Consider the following 19,369-nt stretch of genomic DNA (forward strand, 5'->3'; position numbering starts at 1 on the left):
GTTTAATATTTCATAAAGAGCTTCTGTATTCAAAATATCCTCAGGAAACTTAAATCTTCCTCCACGCCGCAACCCCCTGATCCGGACTGGACGGGAAACTTTATCCCATTTGGGATTGCCCGTAAGCCGAGCTCGCCCGTAGCCGGGTGCGTTGAGTGCTTGGGGGCTGCTCGGCCTATCCTTTGGTCAGGCTCAGCCCCGGCAACTCACCAGGGCCGGGCCCAGTTCATATAGAAAGGTTAGCACCATCGTGATCCTCTCGTCGATCCGCATCGAAACATATGTATGTTGACCTCATATAGAAAGGCCAGTCGGCAAGTGTCACTTTGCCAAAGTGCCACTAAGCCACTTATCAAAAGGACACTTTGGGAAACGTTGGTGCAGGTGTGTAAGAGTGGCTATATGAATCCATTGTGGGGTCGCCCTTTCCAATAAGTGTCACGTAACAGCAATGGGACCAGGGACTCTATATGAACTGGACCCAGGGTGCTCGCCAAGAAGACCAATGTCTCCATCCTATCATCCTTCCGGCTCTAAAATGGTCTTGTCAGACCGAAAGGGCATAACCCAACAAAACAAACTAAATTCGCTATATGGCTGCGTGGTGTAGTGGTTAGCGCACTAACCTCGCGTTCAAATGACAAGAGGTACGAATCCCATCGCCGGATGATGCTTTTGGCGTGTTGTCCCAGTAAACATGCCGACGTCGGCGACTGGGGGGCTCGAATCCCGCCGCCGGTTGATATTTTTGGCGCGTTGTCCCAATAAACATGCCGACGTCGGCCCCGTCGCACTATGGTTGGAAATGGCCTCACGGATGGCCGTGGGCAATTTCGGAATATATGTATATTTGGGGTGTCATTCTGTTGGAAATTGATGAAATGTTTTGAATTGGGCAGAGAAAATTATTTAGTTGCGCATTTAGTCTCCATTATCGTACGTAGAATCGGGAGTTTCTGATAGTGGCTTTTTTGGTGCGCCGTCAAAGGTTTAAACAACCGCGCTGGTGATAGCATGTGGAGTACATCCATGACGTTGTAAAACTGGATTATTATATATCAAAATAATCCTTGTTATGTTGGCTATCGAGTGGAGTGACTCTTTTTCCCATGCGTGTTCAAAATCAGGAACGGCATTGCATTCTGTTTGCAGTGTCACCCAGGGTTACTTTTAAAGGGGGGGAAGAGGGGAATTTCCCCCCTTCGAAAATTCCGCTCCCCCTTTCAAATCGTGTCTGAACGGCTAGGGAGGGAAAGGGGAATTTCCCCCTTTCAAATTTATTTTGGAGCCCATTTTCAATCAATTCGCTATTCAGATTCTATAGCCATCGTTAATCAGATTCTCGTCATCAATCAACGTTGCTGGCGTTAAGATAATTATTAATTTTCAATTTTCGGTTCCATCCAACCATTTTACGTTCAGTGCAGCAGGAACTCCAGATTTGACCCGATACCGATCGGATAGTCGGTGGGACCGTCTCTTGTCTTGTCTCTTCCGTCTTTTCGCAATCACTGACATATCGGTACAGGCGTCGGCGTAGAAACCGGCGGGGGACGGGATTACCTCTCCGAACCAAGGGTGGATACAGGGGGAGGGGGGCAATGGGCCATGGCCCCTCCTTTGACGCAAAAAGAAGGTGACCCCCTTTTGGACCCCCTTTTATATTCTGTGTTCTTTCTCAGAAACGACCCATTTATTCACGATTATTTTCACTTTTTCATCGACGCCAAGGCCAGACATCTAAAATTTTTGTCCCAATATGACAATGGCCGTGTTTAACCATCCTCCAAACCGGAATCATTGAAGGAAAAACAACGTTATTTTTGTCCCATAGGCATTAAAGCTTTGAGTAATAAATGACTTTTCTCTTTATGCAGCATTCACGTTCATCTGCTTTGCATGCAGAGCAGGGTGCAAAAAAATGTACCTCATCACAGCCGGCTTTCCCAATGGAACTTTCACTGCTCACTAATACTAATAGTAATAATTCAAGTTTTGTGCTTCATTAGTTTTTGTTCGGATATCACTGCCCACCTTGTAGTTGAAGAGGTTGCAGTTTTGTAGCGCCGTCGTTTCTCTACATACACGACCACACAAAGAACTTTGGAATTGCTCGTTAACTGTAGCTTTTGTGAGCGTTTAAGAATTTCATGTTTTTTGCTCATTTTTGCTCGAACAGTTTGACATCAATTACTCCTGACCTAAGGTGACCTAAGACTTGAAATTTTGTGCGAAGGTTTCAAATTGATGCCCGGTAAGGTACTAAAAATTTGGCGGCGCTGCGCGCCGCCGTTTTTCGCTTTTCAAGAAAACCCACATGGGGGCCAAAATGACCTCCAATCAGGGCGCGGATTAACCTCTCTCTTTAGAAAGGCGTTACTTAATGTTTGGCCGGGGCATACCTACTAGTTATTGATACCACTGATAGGTTGATACTACTGATTGGCATTTGCAAGGGCGCAGTCAAGTTGGGACCTCCCCCGCCCCTTACAGCCAAGCAGGGGTGTCGATTTTTCAAAATGGTTGGGGGTGCTCAACCCCTGCACCGGGTGAAAGATTGCAGCTTTGACATGGGGCACAACCGTACGAGGCAGGGTTGGGTATCCCTACATGGTACTGACAATCCCGGGATTTTCACTAATATTTCCCAAGGGTAGAACATTCTTCTTGGAAATCATTCTATTTCTGCTCGTCCTAGTTTTTGGCTACCTTATTACATAAACATCTTTCCGAAAAAAGTGGTATATGTATTTGCCGGCAGCTCGGCAACAGCCCCGACACCTCTGTAATAAGGTGACAGAAACCGATGACCGCGATTAGCACCGGTGCAGCAGCCCCTGAGGCCCGCAGGGGCAGACATTGCGCGGAGGCATGTGACGGCCACCTACCGGTGACATTTGAAGGCCCTACACCGGCGACTCTGAGGGCCCATCGGCGTCTGTCTCTAAAGACGACCCCACAGGGTTTCTGAAGGTAACCACCGGCCTCTGATGGCCCTTTGCCGGCCTCTGGCTCTGAGGGCCCGTCGCCGGTCTCTGGAGCCCCCTGCCGGCTTGGCAGCTCTAAGGGTCCGAGTGACACCCGTGTACGACGGACCCACACCAGTGTCTTTGCATCTTAACGTCTTTTTTCGCCCTTCTTCTTAAGGTATTTCCTTTCTTTACATCTTTATTTCATGTATTGTAAATTGCGTAATTGTTTTATTTTTAGTAGTGAAAGACTGCGGAACCAATTATTTTCCTCAAGCATAGTTCGTTAGTGGGAGTGGGACAAAGTCATTGGGGGTGCTAACTGGAACATTTGGGGGTGCCCGGAAAACCATTGGGGGTGCTCATTTGAGCATTGGGGGTGCTGCAGCACCCCCAAAGGTATACAAATCGACACCCATGCAGCCAAGGTAGGTGCGTATATTTTTTAGCAAAATTATTTTTTGGCAACCTTCCAAAATAAAGTGGCTGAAACCCGAGGAAAGAATAGGATTTGGGGGTAGGTAAGGTTCTGCGGGCTCCATCCTAACGAAAAACCTAATGGTATTGCCGCCCACCCCCCTTTCAGATGCCCCTGGATCCGCCTTTGCCCCGAACTTTATTCCCCCTCTCAACTTTTCCTGTAAAAGTAACCCTGGTGTCACCACAGCAATATTTGCAAAATTACGTGTATGTTTCATTAGACATACAAAAAGTTCTCCATCGACCTCCATTGAGCTTTTTGGCAGAATAAATCTCTGTTCAATTCTGCGTAAGGGGAACGTAAAAGCAGACTGCGCACTTGTGCGCAAAATCGTCCGTGAAGCTTCATCTCCCGAGGCGTACCTACCCGTCGCTTCGTTAGCACCAGGTCGGCTCGTCAGTCTTGCAATCGCTTATCCTAATAAATGATGGTAAGAAGCAGGGTTGCGGAGTCGTGGTGGCGCCAAATCCGACTCCGACTACGACTCCGACTCCTGACTCGTTGCCATGACTCCGGCCGACTCTGTCTCCGACTCCGGACCCCTGCCAGTGTTTCGGAGTCGTGATGGAGCTGTTCCGATTCGGACCGACTCCGACTTCCACTGCGGGCTCCTGACCGACCCCGACTCCGACTCCGACTCCTGGCTCGTTGCCACGACTCTGGGCGACTCTGATTCCGACTCCGACTCTGACTCCGACTCTGACTTCGACTCCGCACCCCTCGTAAGAAGTAACTGCTCGCCCCTGCACCTGGAGTATGGATATCGTGCAAACGTGTATGGATATCCTGGAGTATGGATATGGATATCCACCGACAGAGCAGACATACAGACATGCTGTAAACGCCATTACACTGCCAATACCATGGCAAATCAAATGGCTATCTATGGTTTTTGATCATCGTTCTACATTTTCCAAAATCTTGAACTGAATGTTGGCAATTTCTCGTGACTACTTCACGACCATGATGCATGCATTTCTGAAATTGATCTTTTTTCAACCAGCCACGTACTCGTGTGATAAAATGCATGTCTTCTACGCCCAAAAGTACCCATAAAACATGTTTCATGCATGGGCTGCGAATTGAGGTACCAGTTTTAATTTTCGGGGTTATGTGCTTACCTGATTGGCCTGACTTTGACCCTGGCCAGTGGCCTATGTTTGACTGACCCCTACATTGATCTGACACTCTTTTAGCACTTATATGAAGGGTTGTGACAGTTGTGACAGTTGTGACAGATTGTTTAGGACCAACTGATGACTGAATTTATTTAGGACCAACTGATGACGATATAATCGAAACGCGAAACGCGAGGCACCGATTGCGAGGTTCTAAAGTCCATGCTACTGAAAGCCCGATTTCAAGTGTTTGACCTGACCTTGACCCGATCTGTTACCTCGAAATTCAACTTTAAAGTATTCATGTGAATTGTCTCGTCGCGTTCTTCTTTCGTTTGCCGCGCCTCGTGCGTTTCGCTGCGCCTATTTGTTCGCGAGTTATCGGCTGGGGCGTTGAACGCCCCCCCCCCCCCCCCGGCAAACGGCGGATGGGGAAATACCTTGGAAATACCCCAGCAACTGCTGGGTTAATCTGACGCATGTTTTGTCATTTGATCGTCATTTTATTTCTTACTTTTTGCCCAATCTAAAAAAAAAATCATAAATATTCTTTCTCCAAATTTTTTACCCTTTATGACCAACAGTAAGACACTGTGCGTCACTACGTTGATATTTCTCGCCCTAAAGCATAACAACAATATCCATTCAGTAATAGCAGTATTCAAAACATGTTCAAAATGCCTCGCGATATCGATAACATAACGAAAGACATAGGCGACTTATAACATACTTGCAATAATGACGTCACACACGCGTGACGTGACGTGACCTCGCCATTTCTGAGTTACTGTATGATGCATGAAAGACACTGGTATACCTATGCAAAGTTTCATCGCAGTCGGTCTACGCATTAACAAGTTATGGGCAAAACATTTTTTCGCGTTGACCCCCGGCCATCCGTGAGGCCGTTTCCAACCATAGTGCGTCGGTCCAACGACAAACTATCTCGTCAACCTCGCCAAACGACCTCGGCCCGACGTCGGCTCGACGTCGGCTGGACTTCGGCTGGACGTCGGAACATGCGGGCATATCCGACGTCCAGCCGATGTCGGGCCGAGGTTGAACCGACGTTGGGCCGACGTCGGCATGTTTACTGGGCTGCGGCTAGATGTTGACCCGAGGAATCGATTGCGATCAGACGAACCCTTAAGGCACTTTTGACGCGCCCCTTCCTTTAAGGGCCGATTAAGGGGCAAGGGGTAAGTTGCACACACCTGGAACCCGAGGCTGCGGCTAGATATTGCCCCGAGGAATCGATTGCGACCCTTATTTTGGCGATCACGGATCAGACGAACCCTTGAGGCACTCTTTTGACGCGCCCCTTCCTTTAAGGGCCGACAAGGGGTAAGGGGTAAGAGCTAGGGCCATATAAATGTCATATTCTTGCTCCCCGTCTCCCAATTGACCTGATAGGAGTTTTTCAAGCGATTCTGAATCCGACGCTGCATTCGTTGCTGTTGCTGGCGCTAACTTCACGGACATGAAATTAGATCCATATACAATGCCAGATTCACAAACGTAAACATTAGAATAAGCACAACCTTGGTAGTTGTCAATATCGATGCCGCATATTTACGTCTGGACAACGAGTTGCGGGGAAAAGTGCTGATTGTGTTGCAGTTTTAGGAGCCGGTGATTAGGCTGGATTTTTGGGTTACTTTTTCGTTCCGATTCATGTATTTCATAGTGTTTGGCTTTTGAATATTTTAGTTCTTTCACATAAATATTACTTGCCTTACAACTTTTGTAAAAACGTTTCATTTTTTATAAGCCGACTTTCAGAGTCCTAAAAATTCATCAGCACTACAATCATTGTAAACAAACAAACGGAGCACCACTTGGCTCTGTTCCAAGGCCATTTTTTAGTTTATCTGGTGGTTTTCTTGCTCTTGTACGTCGTTTTGTTGGATGTTTTGAATCCCTTAAGATTGACTTATATCATATTTAAGAAGCATGTTGACTGAAAACAATCTGAAGTATCCAGGAGGCTGACAGAGGTCTTGACTGCTGAGCAATATCAATATCAAGTTGAACAAGTTATGAAATTTTGGTTGATAAACGCAAGTTGATCGGGCTCATATATCAGCAAGAAAAAGTAAAATTAAAAGAGCTTATTGTCCAAAAACAAGCTATAGTATTGCAGACCTTGGAGCAATACTGAGAGCACGCTGAGCAGGATCATGCCAGAACAGTGGTCGGCAGGTCATTCGGGGTCGTGCCCAGTGCTGCCAGATTTGGAGGATTTCCGCAAATCTGGAGGATTTTGAACTCTATTTGCGGACAAATTTCGCTTTTGGAGGATTTTTGATTCTGGAGGAAAATCTGGAGGATTTGTCGCCCGATTATTATATTCAATTTCATGGAAAAATATAACACATTCAAGACTAAAAAGGCATTTTCCTGCTCAGCGTCACCCTACCCGTTAGGATAGTCACGTCCTTTATCACCGTGAGACTGCAGAATGTCTCAGTCTGTAGCTATATCTACGAGGGTACCATACTACTGGCGGATCTAAGGGGGACATTTGGGGCAAATGCCCCGGTACCCTTGCAGCGCCCGAACTCGACGAAAATTTTCGTTTTTTTTTAAGATAAAACGAAAACTAAACAACTTTTTTGAGAAAAAGTATCTTTTAAACTGCACAGCAGTGCGAAAGGATTCAAAATCCGATGAGTTTTTAGAATTTGGTGAAACTTTTTTTGGGGGTATAGCCCCCCGCAGCGTCCAAGACCGCCTTTCTATATCTATCAATAGGATTTGGAGGAATCTGGAGGATTTCTGTAACTGATCTGGAGGATTACAGCCTTCCCCATCTGGCAGCACTGGTCGTGCCCCCTTTTTGGGCGCCAGGCAGGGCCATTACCCCCACCTACCAGACCCCATTGCTGACACAACCAAGTTTACTGAAATTATATACCGTCCTGGAACTCTTTGGGTATTTGTGCATTTCCAATGCATCAAGTTTAAAACATGACACTTCCTCCACAAAACATTTAATGCCTATATCCCAGTAGCGGCGGAACACCTTCAATTAAGGGGGAGGGGGGGGGGGGCACTGCTGACTTTTGGTCCCATTCTTTCCATGCAACGCCCATAGGGCTAATGTTAAAATGCAAAAATCAAAGGGTGCACGGTGCCCCGGTGCCCTCCCCGTTCCGCCGCCTATGCTATATCCCATTTAACCCTTGTACGTATAGGGGCGGCGGGTGGTTTTTCGTTAAAAGCTCACGTAAAAGGCATTGGATCACGACCAAATTGTACCCTCGAGCCCATCATATTTTTTTTACCAGCCCGGAAAATATCATGACCTGAGACCAGTTTTACTAACAGAAAAATAACCGCCTGCCGTAATTTTTGCCTCAAGACCGCTTCACATACGGAGCGTAAACGCGATGGGCTCGTAGGCGGATAGGGCTGTTTACGCTCCATATGTTTACGCTCCATACCGTTTACGCTCCATATGTGAAACGATTTTTAGGCAAAAATTCCGGCAGGCGGCTATTTTTCTGTTGATAAAACTGGCCTCTGGACCCATAATGACCGTTGGCTTATGAGCTTTTTCTGGAGATCATCTTGAGACATAAACGCTCACTTTAAGGAGTTATAGCGGGTCCCGATTTTCTCGACACTTGTCATTGCCCTCTTGAATGAGACGGAATGACCAAGGACCTTAAAAATGAGCAGCAGCGGCTTCCTATTGTCATGGGTAGCACGCTCGTCTTTTTTATGCACAGCTCCATATCAGAGTTCGAGAGGCCGCGGGGGTCCGATCGACTCCTCCCCCTTACGTTAGCGGCTGTTGAAACGCCAACAGACGGGCGACGGTCAAAAGTTGCAGCTGCTTTTGTACGACTGTACGGAGGGGTGAGATGGTGAGGCGAGCAGGTACGTGAAAATTGGTATCTAATCAATGTGTGCTGACTGCTGTGCCTTTGGCCTGGGCTAATCTTTGAACCCTGGGATGCAACAGTCACGATGGCTCCATCATTGGAGCTACAAACTCTAAAAAGATAGGCTTTCTCAGAATCCCTCATTACCCCCACCGAAAGGGCTCCATTACCCCCAAAGGGGGCATGCCCCACCATTTGCCGACCCCTGTGCCAGAAAATGTTGACTGATGAGCGCATATTGATGTATTGGTATGAATATTGAATGATAACTTACAACAGCAAGATAAATTAGTGCTAACTATCAAGTTAAAATCTAGAATGAATGGACTTGCAGGCAGTTTTACTATGCTAAGATGCTATGCAGATTGTAATGTGCATCAGGTACTCGGTGTCTGGCAAATGAAACATGCGATCATTCCATTGCTACTGGAGGAGAAAGCTTGGATCACTAAATCCACTTTATGTTGATTTTGATGTTAATCATCATCACTGTATTTCTTGAAAAAAGGATTGTAGTAAAATTGTCAATGTGACAATCCATGCAACAATGTGATTATATTATGTGTTCATAGTCATTCGTGATAGTCATTATTGGTCCAATATACATACAATGGCAAAGCTCTCAGTCTCAGCGTTTTTCCTGTGGATGGCCAGCAGTGACTCAGAGCTTAGAAGTATTAGTTTTCTTCACAGGGCTGGGATAAAAAGTACTGAGGGTAATCTTCCACCAAGGAACTCTACTTTGACATGGTATGAGATGTAGGCACAAGTAGGTAGGTGCTCAGTTCCAATAGTCAGTAGTTGTGTATGTTTAGTCGGGTTAGCTTAGATCAGATTGTATTTGCCAAATGTCCATAAAAATGTGACCTGAGCAATGAGCATACCATACCTGAACCTGACTAACCTGACAGCTGACCTAACCTCAATGTCAATCATCACACATATTTGCAGCCTACCCAAGACCTGCATGGCAGTAGCACCCAGTTATAGGTAGGTACTCACCCTAACTCAATCTTACCTGCTAACCTTCAACTTGCCAAAAGTTAGCTCACATTGCCAAGCTGTGTCCAGGGAAACAGTCAACTGAGGAACTGGCTCATTGGGTGGCTGGTGTTGAGTCTGCGCATTTAAAGTGTTTCTTCTCTGAAGCAGCCCTGCACTGCTGTATGTCATGTTAGATGCTCAGAAAATGTGGGAAATGATTACCTACTAAGCTACTTTAGTGCTTTGTTAATGCTCGAGACATGAACAAGCACAGATCCTGCAGGGTACAGCTATGAGTTAGGTGCTAGGTGAGTATGTTATGTGAATGTGCTGTTCCCTGTTTGACCATAAGCATACAAACAAGCACAGGGTCACAGTTATATTCAATCTCCACATAAACATACAACAAAAACGGCCATATAGGTAGCCTAACTCCGAACACACCACAGATAACTTAAGCCTTTGAAGGCACAAAAATGTTTTGATTAACAGGACAGGTTTACAATATATCCTCTGTCCTTGGGGGATCTTGCTGCCAAGTTGAGGTATGATGACTGAACTTCAGGATTGATCAACCTTTTCTTAGCCACTGCTTATATACGAGAAAGACCAAATGCTTGTTTGTTTTGATTTACAGGACATGTATACAATATATCCTCTGTCCTTGGGGGATCTTGCTGCCAAGTTGAGGTACGATGACTGAACTTCAGGATTGACCAACCTTTTCTTAGCCACTGCTTATAAACGAGAAAGACCAAATGCTTGTTTGTAACCTGCGTTGAAAATTTAATGATCCACCTTCAATTCTGACATGAAGGCACAAATGAAATAGTTCCCTCTCCTTTTGGAATACACGAAGCAAAATCAAAATATTTAATAAATTTTAGTGGATGGACAAGAGCAATTGGCATAGCTTTCCCTCAAGTTAACTTCTGGCACTGTTGATGAATTACACTGACGCTTATTCGCTTTATATTTTGTAACAAACGCGCTAAAACTGCAATATAACAGCACTATATGCTTCTTGACAAAATGCAATAGTATTAAAAATTTAGCCCTGATGGCATTAATTCTTGGTGGAAACGTAATTACAAAATATTTTGTAGTAACCAATAAATTCCGGCCGAAAACAGTGCACGGTTTAAAAAAGAATCATTCCAATGACGGTCCATTCTTGCGGTCCTGAAATCGCCACTATTTCCGGCCTCTCCAACGCAACTCGTTGTCCAGACGTAAATATGCATCGATGCCAACGATACCTGCTGGGACGGTCGTCAAGTTAGATGTAAGTGAATCCTAATCTATAATCTAAGATTCGGAATCAGGTGAGCCCCTACGATTTGGACCAAACTTGGTCAGTAGATAGTACGTAACGTCCTGATTACGATGCACCCAAAATCTAAGCTCGGCCCGCCATATTTACGAAGTTACGGATGTTTGAATTTCAAGGTCATTCGGGAGAGCCCCTACGATTTCCGTCAAAATTGGTGTACGGACACTCTAGATGCTCCTCATTACGAATATCACAAAATTTAAGCTCGGCCCGCCATATTTACGAAGTTACGGACGTTTGAATTTCAAGGTCATTTGGGTGAGCCCCTACGATTTCCGTCAAAATTTGTGTACGGACACTCCAGACGCTCCTCATTACGAATATCGCAAAATTTAAGCTCGGCCCGCCATATTTACGAAGTTACGGAGTCACAAAGTTACGGACTTTCAAGGTCATTCGGAGAGCCCCTCCGATTTTCGTCAAAATTTGTATGCGGACACATTACATGCTCCTCATTACGAATATCGTAAAAGCTAAGCTCGGCCCGCACTATTTCAAAAGTTAGAGATGTTTGAATTTCAGTGAGTTTCAAACGTCAGTAACTTTTGAAATAGTGCGGGCCGAGCTTAGCTTTTACGATATTCGTAATGAGGAGCATGTAATGTGTCCGCATACAAATTTTGACGAAAATCGGAGGGGCTCTCCGAATGACCTTGAAATTCTTGACCTTGAATGACCTTGAAAAAAAAACTTTGTGACTCCGTAACTTGAAAAATATGGCGGGCCGAGCTTAGCTTTTATGATATTTGTAATGAGCAGGATGTAATATGTCCGTATACCAATTTTGACGGAAATCGCAGGGGCTCACCCAAATGACCTTGAAATTCAAACGTCCGTAACTTCGTAAATATGGCGGGCCGAGCTTAAATTTTGTGATATTCGTAATGAGGAGCATCTAGAGTGTCCGTACACCAATTTTGACGGAAATCGTAGGGGCTCTCCCGAATGACCTTGAAATTCAAACATCCGTAACTTCGTAAATATGGCGGGCCGAGCTTAGATTTTGGGTGCATCGTAATCAGGACGTTACGTACTATCTACTGACCAAGTTTGGTCCAAATCGCAGGGGCTCACCTGATTCCGAATCTTAGATTATAGATTAGGATTCACTTACATCTAACTTGACGACCGTCCTGCTGGGTACTGCTGCTCCTGCTGGGTACAGGGCCCTGTTTCACCGGTGATAGCAGCAAGCTACTATCAAATTGCGCGAGCTGACGTAATGTGATGACGACATACTGCTGACGTAAGGGGCAATTCTGGCGCACGATTGCCGCAATATTGTTTTACGTCATCAGCTAAATGTTCGAAGTTAATGTCAAAATTTTTCCTAAACCCAACTTCTTTTAAATACATCATATTGAAAAAATATATATCAAAAATATATATACTATCATGACTGCGTAAACTCTTACTTTTAGGCTCATACGTCACTTAATGCCGCCGCCAAGGTCGCGGCAATCGTGCGCCGGAACTACCCATTACGACAACAGTATGGCGTCACGACATGACGTCAGCTCGCGAAACGTGATAGCAGCTTGCTGCTATCACCGGTGAAACAGGGCCAGGGCCCTGGAGTTCTATAGCCTTGTGCTGCTCCATGCTGCTCTGCGCGTGTTTGAAGAGAGCAGGTGTTGTGCACGAATGTGCTAATATTTTTTTTGTAGCATTTATAGTTATCTCAAGATAAACTTTGCCTAGCTGAGACTGCTGAGACACCATTGTGACTTGGACTGAGAGTCTGAGACGTTGGAGCGAACCAAAGCGGCGTGTGAGTTGTGAATTCAGAGGGCTGTTCACATTCACGGGCCCTGTCACTGTGTGCGGTTGGACCGTACACAGGCTGTTAAGTGTAAGCTGCGCCCACTGCGTCCGTATGTCAGCCTTCTGTCACCGCACCAAGGCTATATAATACCACACACAGCGACGGCTGTGGTTGGTTGGAACCGGCCACAGGGGACTCGCCCTCACTCACTCGGAAGGTTGGAAAAGTTGCCATTTTCTGGTATCGGGATGCGCCAGGAATTTTGTACTCCACAAGAAAATGAAAACTTCCACCGCATGCAGCAATGATATCAGAACCGCCTACCCCCATCATGCCTGCTGCACACACTGCACTGAGCAGTTTGCGGTGCCCGTGAACATCCCTCAGGAATTTATGTTGATTCATATTGAGCTCAACTCGAGCGAGATTGGGTCACACTGAGCTCCTTGCTAGGTTTGGCTAGAATTTTCTATTGAAAGCAGTTTTATTTCCATTAGAGCATGAATAAAAATGTGGCGTAGCACTCATCCTGAGCCGCAAATGCCAGAGTCGTGTCACATATGTGCAGGCATGCTCCAAGTAAGTTGCAATGCAAGTAAGTGAAATTGAAGTAGGTTTCCAAGTGATGTTTGTCTTAAATTTCAGTGAATCTCAGGCGCTTTTATAAGTTGCTTATCTTTGACTAAAGCACATGTCATTCTTCCCTGCACATGTGGCAGTTGCATTGTTATTGGAATTGGAATGTCTTCTTTAGTTAGAGATGCCATGATTCACTGAACAATCCTGCTTGGATTAAAAAAAAGTTAATTGAGAAGGCGGTGCCACACTCATCAGAGTGGTCTTTAACTGAAGAGGGCTTTGGGCTAAATACCATTAAGCCAGTGCAGTCAGAAATCCCCATGTGCTGGCACACTCTAGTAGTGAGGCGAGATCTGGTTTTTACAATTCTGGTTTTTACAATTCTGCAGGAGTTTACTGGAGCTTGACCTTAGGCTAAAAAAATGAACCTGAAAGAAAAGAACGTACCCTCTTTATTTGGTGAAGCATGAGGTACCATCAGCCCTGACAATATTTTTTTATGGGAAACAAATGCCAAACACTACCACTGACAAATTAACTTTTCCATGCAGACAGCTTTTGAGTAATGCTGACTGTTGGCTGGTGCAAAGAAAAAAAGCTGGCAATGATGTATTTGAGTTAATTCATATGGTTTGTTAATGGTTAGTTAAAATCTCAATTTGACCAGCATAAATTATGCTAGAAACATGAATTGTCATGACTCATGGGTGCTTTGATGGCTTTCCCTCCATAATAGGCCAGCACATATGTATGAAATAGAATAATAGATGATATTCTTTGACCAGTGATCTGTATCAGCTGGATCAATCTTTCTTATAGGTGATGCTGCTATCATATTCAGGATTTTAGTTTGAACTAAGGAAGATCTTAATTTAGACTCCTCAGCCCTTGATTATCAGATAGATGAAGCTTCTATTTGGAGGAAAAAAACATCAATGGCTGCATAACACTAGTAATACCTACTCATCTCAGTCCCTGTCTCATTCTGAACTTAAAACATCCATACCTACCTTACCATTGATTATATTGCCAACTGGAAATATAAACAGTTGATTAGTTTTATTTTGTTTATAGCTTTCCATTTTACATCCTGTATGTCCAACTTCAGTCAAAGCAAAGGCTTATGGGCGCTGATGACCACTGTAGTCTGGGCGCCCAAAAACCCTAATTCATCATCAAAGCAATGGCCTGGTTAGAACTTTTTTCTTTGTAGTGGGTAAGTCATTTTTGTATTTTTAATGTTAAAATGACCATTATTTGAGCATGCACTGTTTATCATTTAAGATTGCCTTATATTTGTCATTATATCATGTTGTAGGTCATGTTCACAGGCATTTTGCTTTTGTGCCGATCCGCGATTATTTTCTCCGGTGTTTCTTGTTCTTGGTTACCAAGATATACTGACTGAACTGAAATGTTGATCTAATACCCTTTTATAACAATACTAGACAAATCGACTGCCTGTTAGCTACTTATGCTTGGTTTCATGGTGCTGATTTTGCTGCAGAACGCGTCAAAAGGCACGTGCCTAAATCATGTCGGACACGGTGATGTCCGACGACGATGACGTCATCGTCGTGCCGCCGGCCGGCACCAAGAAGGTGGTCCATTATGGCTCCCTGGAGGAGACGGAGCGGGCGCGACTGGCGGCCGGCACTGGCGTCGGCTCGCCCAAACCGTCCGCCAACATCGTCTCTTCGTCGGGTACGTTCTGTCGGACACGGCACTGGCTCGCCAAGGCCGCGACTGAGGTTTTTTTTAGTGTTTTTCCGGAGTACTCGAAAAGGCAGTCTTCTGTTTCTTGGATAAGTACTCCAGTTGCTTTGAAGATGAGAGATTATCATTCAGCTGATCATGCTATGAAAATGGTTATATTGGTAGTAATTATATGATATGTGGTATGCTATATCAAACTATTTTCAAAGCAATCGATTACGTCCTATGTACCTACTGAATTGATTGCTGTGAATTCGTAACGCAGTGTATGTTGTGCACGTTTCAGACTACATGGAGCTAGAGAAGCGTGAGGTCAATGACGACAAGCGGGCTCTGCTGGACGAGTTTGAGCGACGGAAGCGGGCTCGGCAGATCCACGTGTCCACTGACGACGCCGAAGTAAAGCGGCGCCTGCGTCAGCGCGACCAGCCCATCTGCCTGTTCGGAGAGGGCCCGGCCGACAGACGTAACCGGCTGCGAGATCTTCTGTCCAGGTAGGAGCCGAGTCCGACGATACCCGCGACACTGCCTCCGGTATTTGGGATAACCGGGGTGACAAAAATCAGTGGCAGGTCAGTTATTGCTGCTGGTCCATTGTTGGATGGATACAAGTGCTCTAACAAACTTCAAAATTCAGCGCACAAAATGACAGAAACGGAGAGCATTCGGTAATTGCATGCCGAATCGCTCATATTTTCCTCGACATATGATTCGCCTCGTGCTCGTTCGTGCTAATATAATCGTCATCCAATATCAGTGAATGTGCCAACGAAGCGAACTGGCTACGTCGTTACCGTCGTTGTCGTTACGTCGCTACCGTGATGCGTGTAACAGGCCTGGCGCCCGTCTCGTCAGCCGCCCGTGTCCGGTTCCAGGGATGAGGACGGGGGAGCCCCGGAGGCGCCGTCGGCCGAGACGGAGTCGGCGCCCCAGGAGCAGCCGCGCACAGAGACCTGGTACCACGAGGGGCCCGCCGAGCTGCGCCAGGCGCGACTCTGGATCGCCGGTTAGTCTGGATCATATTTTGCCCACATGTTTTTTTTTTGCGACAGCTTGCAATCGCTATTACTGAATGTCGTACGATGATCCATACTCTACAAATTGTGAACGAGCATTGCATGCATCTGTAGAAGGAACGGAGATTGCGTCAACTATGTAACTGCATAATATGAACGCTTGAATGGGATCTACTGGTTGTCGTGTTTGCCCCTGTTTCACTAATACCTACCGGCGTTGTTCGCAGGCTACTCCCTGCCGCGCGCCAAGGCCCGCCTGGCGGCCGCCCGGGAGCGGCTGCAGACGCCAGAGCCGACACGGAACGCCGAGCGCCAGCAGCTGCAGAAGCAGCTGCGCGCGCTGGGCCTGCACGCCAGCCAGGTGGGCGACACACGGCCCGTCTCGCACTGTGCCTTCTCGCCGGACGGCCGTCAGCTGGCCACGGCCAGCTGGTCGGGCCTCTGCAAGGTGTGGTCGGTGCCCGACTGCCAGCCGCAGCGCACCCTGCGCGGCCACACGTGCAACGTGGGCGCCGTGAGCTGGCACCCGGCGGCCACCGTCAGCCTGCAGCCGTCCGACGTGAACCTGGCCTCGTGCGGCCACGACGGCACCGTCAAACTCTGGAGCCTGGATAGGTGAGCACTGCCACGGCCCGTAGATGCAATGGGGTGTGATCTTATGCAGACAGGGTACCAAAAGCGATGAACATCCCTCTCCATGCCACTGCGGCCTGTCTGCTTTTTGTGGTGAACTGAGTCATTTACCGCTGACCGTTTGTACTTTATCGCCGCAGCGAGGAGCCGTTGGCAGACATCGAGGGCCACGCGCCGTACCGGGTCTCATCGGTCAAGTACCACCCATCCGGGCGCTTTTTGGCCTCGTGCTGCTACGACAACTCGTGGCGTCTCTGGGACTTGGAGCAGCTCACCGAAGTGCTGCACCAGGAGGGCCACAGCGGCCCCGTCTACGATGTCGACTTCCATAGCGACGGCAGCCTGGCCGCCACCGGGTCAGTTGTCGACTGTCGAGTGTAGTTGTCTCGAGACTGAACATCGTTTGTGGATTGCAACACGCGATTTTGAACCGCCTGTCGTGTTATTTAGTGTATTTGGCTATCTGGGTGACTCCTAGTTCTAAGCCTGATTCACGCCATTTATACTTTTTTCGAATGTTTTGCTTTATGTTACGGCGTTAACTTCGTATTCGCGCTCACGAAAATATTAGTTTATTACGATTCGTTTTCTTTTCTAGTCCTTTTTGTGAAAATATCTATTATATAATGGTCAGTGTTGTATTTATTGGATGACTGGACGACTCGTCTTGTTTACAGTGGCCTGGATGCGTACGCTCGTCTCTGGGATTTGCGAACCGGCTCCTGTATCATGTTCATGGAGGGACATCTGAAGGGCGTGCTGTCCATCGCCTTCAGTCCAAACGGGTGAGTTTATATCGTCCATCTGACGAGTATCGCACAAATTAAACCGTGGGGGCTGCATGGGGCTTTTACGTGTGGCATGTTCATACCTACCACATACATCTACTTGCCTAATTAAAATATTTTCTGATCGGAGGAGAAGGGAAAAATGGAGGCAAAGATAGCTGTCGGAGCTACGTTGACGGTTCTTTTACAAGGCATGTCGCTATTTATCGGAAATGCCGTGTTTCAGTGGAATGTTTGCTAGTTATTGCTAGTCATTTTGTCTGCGTATTCGTACTACACATTTCGTGCATATGGTACCGTTTAAGCGATTTCAAGTGTTGCTGGCTCATCTAGGGTTGCGTTTGTGTGACTGACTGAGCTCCGGCCGCGCCGGCAGCTACCTGGTGGCCACGGGCAGCAGTGACAACACGTGCAAGGTGTGGGACATCCGGAGACGCGAGTGTTTCTACACTGTGCCGGCACATACAAACCTGGTGTCGAGCGTGGCGTTCGGGCCCGACCGCGGCGCCTTCCTGGCCACCGCCTCGTACGACGCCACTGCCAAGGTGAGCCCGACGCTACCGACCGTCAGCAGTCGGCGCTTCGTTTTCAGGTTATGCTGTCAGTGATCAAGATCCTTCTATAAATCGTGCGTTAATTGGTGCTCGTGGTTACTCCAACGACAACACTCGTCGCGCATTATGAGCGGTGATGTTGGTTACGTCTCGTGTTTCAGATCTGGTCAGCAGACACGTGGCAGCCCCTGCACACTCTGAAGGGACACGACGGCAAGATCATGTGCGTGGCAATATCGCCCGATGGCCACTGCGTGGCTACCTCGTCATATGACCGGACATTCAAACTATGGATGCCTGAATGAGCGGCTATCCGCTGCCTCCTGTGTGTCGGCCGTGTGTCCTTCATGCCATCGTGTCCACACTACCATAGTGTTGCTCATGCCATGTAATGAACCAATACATTGTGATTGTGATGCTCATTTATCGAAAGAGTGTATGGAATTTCCAGTAACAATCACTTCTATGATTTCCTGTGTGCATTTAATTGACCTCTGAGGAAATTGCCGTATATCGGTAGCCGTGGCATAATGAAAAATCTGAGTGGCGAGTCGGAGTTGGGCTGTGTGTTACTCGGAGTGCGAAAGCCATATCCGGAGCACGCCATTTTTCGCCGAGGTCACGCCGCATCAGAGGACGAGGGCGATCGATGCATATGATGTAATGGATGACTGGTGCCGTCTATCGCCTGATGGACGGGAGTGGCGCTCTGGCACCGAGATCCATCCTCCCCTCACAAACGCACAATGCTTCTAACGCGCCTTTCTGCTCAATGGACCCCACGCCCGGCGCCGCTACAGCCCCACGGGGCCGCTAATGTCACTGTTGGCTGCCGCTTTGGGCCGTCGTGACAACTGGCATCCATTCACACCAGTGCCTAATGTTTGCTGTCGTAACAGCGGCATGGGAACCGAAAAATGTCCCATAGGGAGGGGCAGACTGAATGATATAAGGATATAGGAGGAACAGAGGACTTGTATTGCACCTAAACATACTGCATTTGTAATGGCTACAAGGCGAAAATACCTCGAATACTTGTGTAGTGTTTGTTGGTGTCAAATATCAGTTAATTTTGGTGACTGAGCGGCGATGTGGTAATAGAACGTCACCCTCGGGACTCATCACTGCTCCGCCGTGTCGGCGCCGGCCTCTGGCGGCGAGCCGGCCCGCTCGGGGCCCTGGGGACCGTCCTGGGGCGCCGCCTCCGCCACATCCACATCACTGTGCTGCGGCGTGAGTGCCTCAGACGGCGAGCCGGCGCGGCCGGCGGCGGCGCCCGGCGACTGGCGACCCTCGGCCAGCTCCACGTCGCTGTGTTTCGGCGAGCCCACCTCGGGTGGCGAGCCGGCCCGCTCGGCCTCCGCCGGCTCCGGGTTCTCAGTGGCCAGATCCACCTGGCTGCTGGTCGTCTGTCCGTCCAGGACGTCTGTCGGCGGCGGCGGCGGTGACGGAGACTGGGTGGCCGGAGGCACGCGCTCCGTGCTGATAGCTTCCAGTGAGGCGGCGCGCTCTCCGGCACTGTGAGCTGCCGGCTCGGCCCGGT

At 47.6% G+C, this 19,369-nt stretch overlaps 1 protein-coding gene across 5 annotated transcripts; it reads left to right on the plus strand.

The window, feature by feature from the left end:
- The first annotated feature begins 6,373 nt into the window (after positions 1-6,373).
- On the plus strand, positions 6,374-18,260 carry LOC122365383 (U4/U6 small nuclear ribonucleoprotein Prp4-like). Of its 5 annotated transcripts, XM_043336544.1 has the most exons (10): positions 6,405-6,459; positions 14,194-14,335; positions 14,627-14,823; positions 15,122-15,329; positions 15,711-15,841; positions 16,079-16,466; positions 16,625-16,840; positions 17,162-17,269; positions 17,649-17,817; positions 17,988-18,260. In XM_043336544.1, exons 3-10 carry the CDS (start codon positions 14,655-14,657, stop codon positions 18,129-18,131), a joined length of 1,533 nt encoding a protein of 510 aa, XP_043192479.1. In that variant the 5' UTR covers positions 6,405-6,459; positions 14,194-14,335; positions 14,627-14,654; the 3' UTR covers positions 18,132-18,260. The 5 variants fall into 5 exon arrangements, with proteins under 5 accessions (XP_043192480.1, XP_043192479.1, XP_043192482.1 ...); XM_043336545.1 differs by lacking the exon at positions 14,194-14,335 and having other exon boundaries at positions 6,374-6,459; XM_043336547.1 differs by lacking the exons at positions 6,405-6,459; positions 14,194-14,335 and adding an exon at positions 12,283-12,406.
- The last annotated feature ends 1,109 nt before the right edge of the window (positions 18,261-19,369 follow it).

Source organism: Amphibalanus amphitrite, unplaced genomic scaffold (genome assembly GCF_019059575.1).
Source record: "Amphibalanus amphitrite isolate SeventyFive unplaced genomic scaffold, NRLGWU_Aamphi_draft 000736F_arrow, whole genome shotgun sequence".
In the NCBI taxonomy this organism is placed as follows: domain Eukaryota; kingdom Metazoa; phylum Arthropoda; class Thecostraca; order Balanomorpha; family Balanidae; genus Amphibalanus; species Amphibalanus amphitrite.

Excerpts from the sequence above, each read along its gene's own strand:
- LOC122365383 (XM_043336545.1), top strand. The coding sequence starts at position 14,655 with ATGTCGGACACGGTGATGTCCGACGACGATGACGTCATCGTCGTGCCG. Across the intron at positions 16,841-17,161 it reads GGCAGCCTGGCCGCCACCGG|TGGCCTGGATGCGTACGCTC; the intron begins GTCAGTTGTCGA and ends TCTTGTTTACAG. Across the intron at positions 17,818-17,987 it reads CGTACGACGCCACTGCCAAG|ATCTGGTCAGCAGACACGTG; the intron begins GTGAGCCCGACG and ends CTCGTGTTTCAG.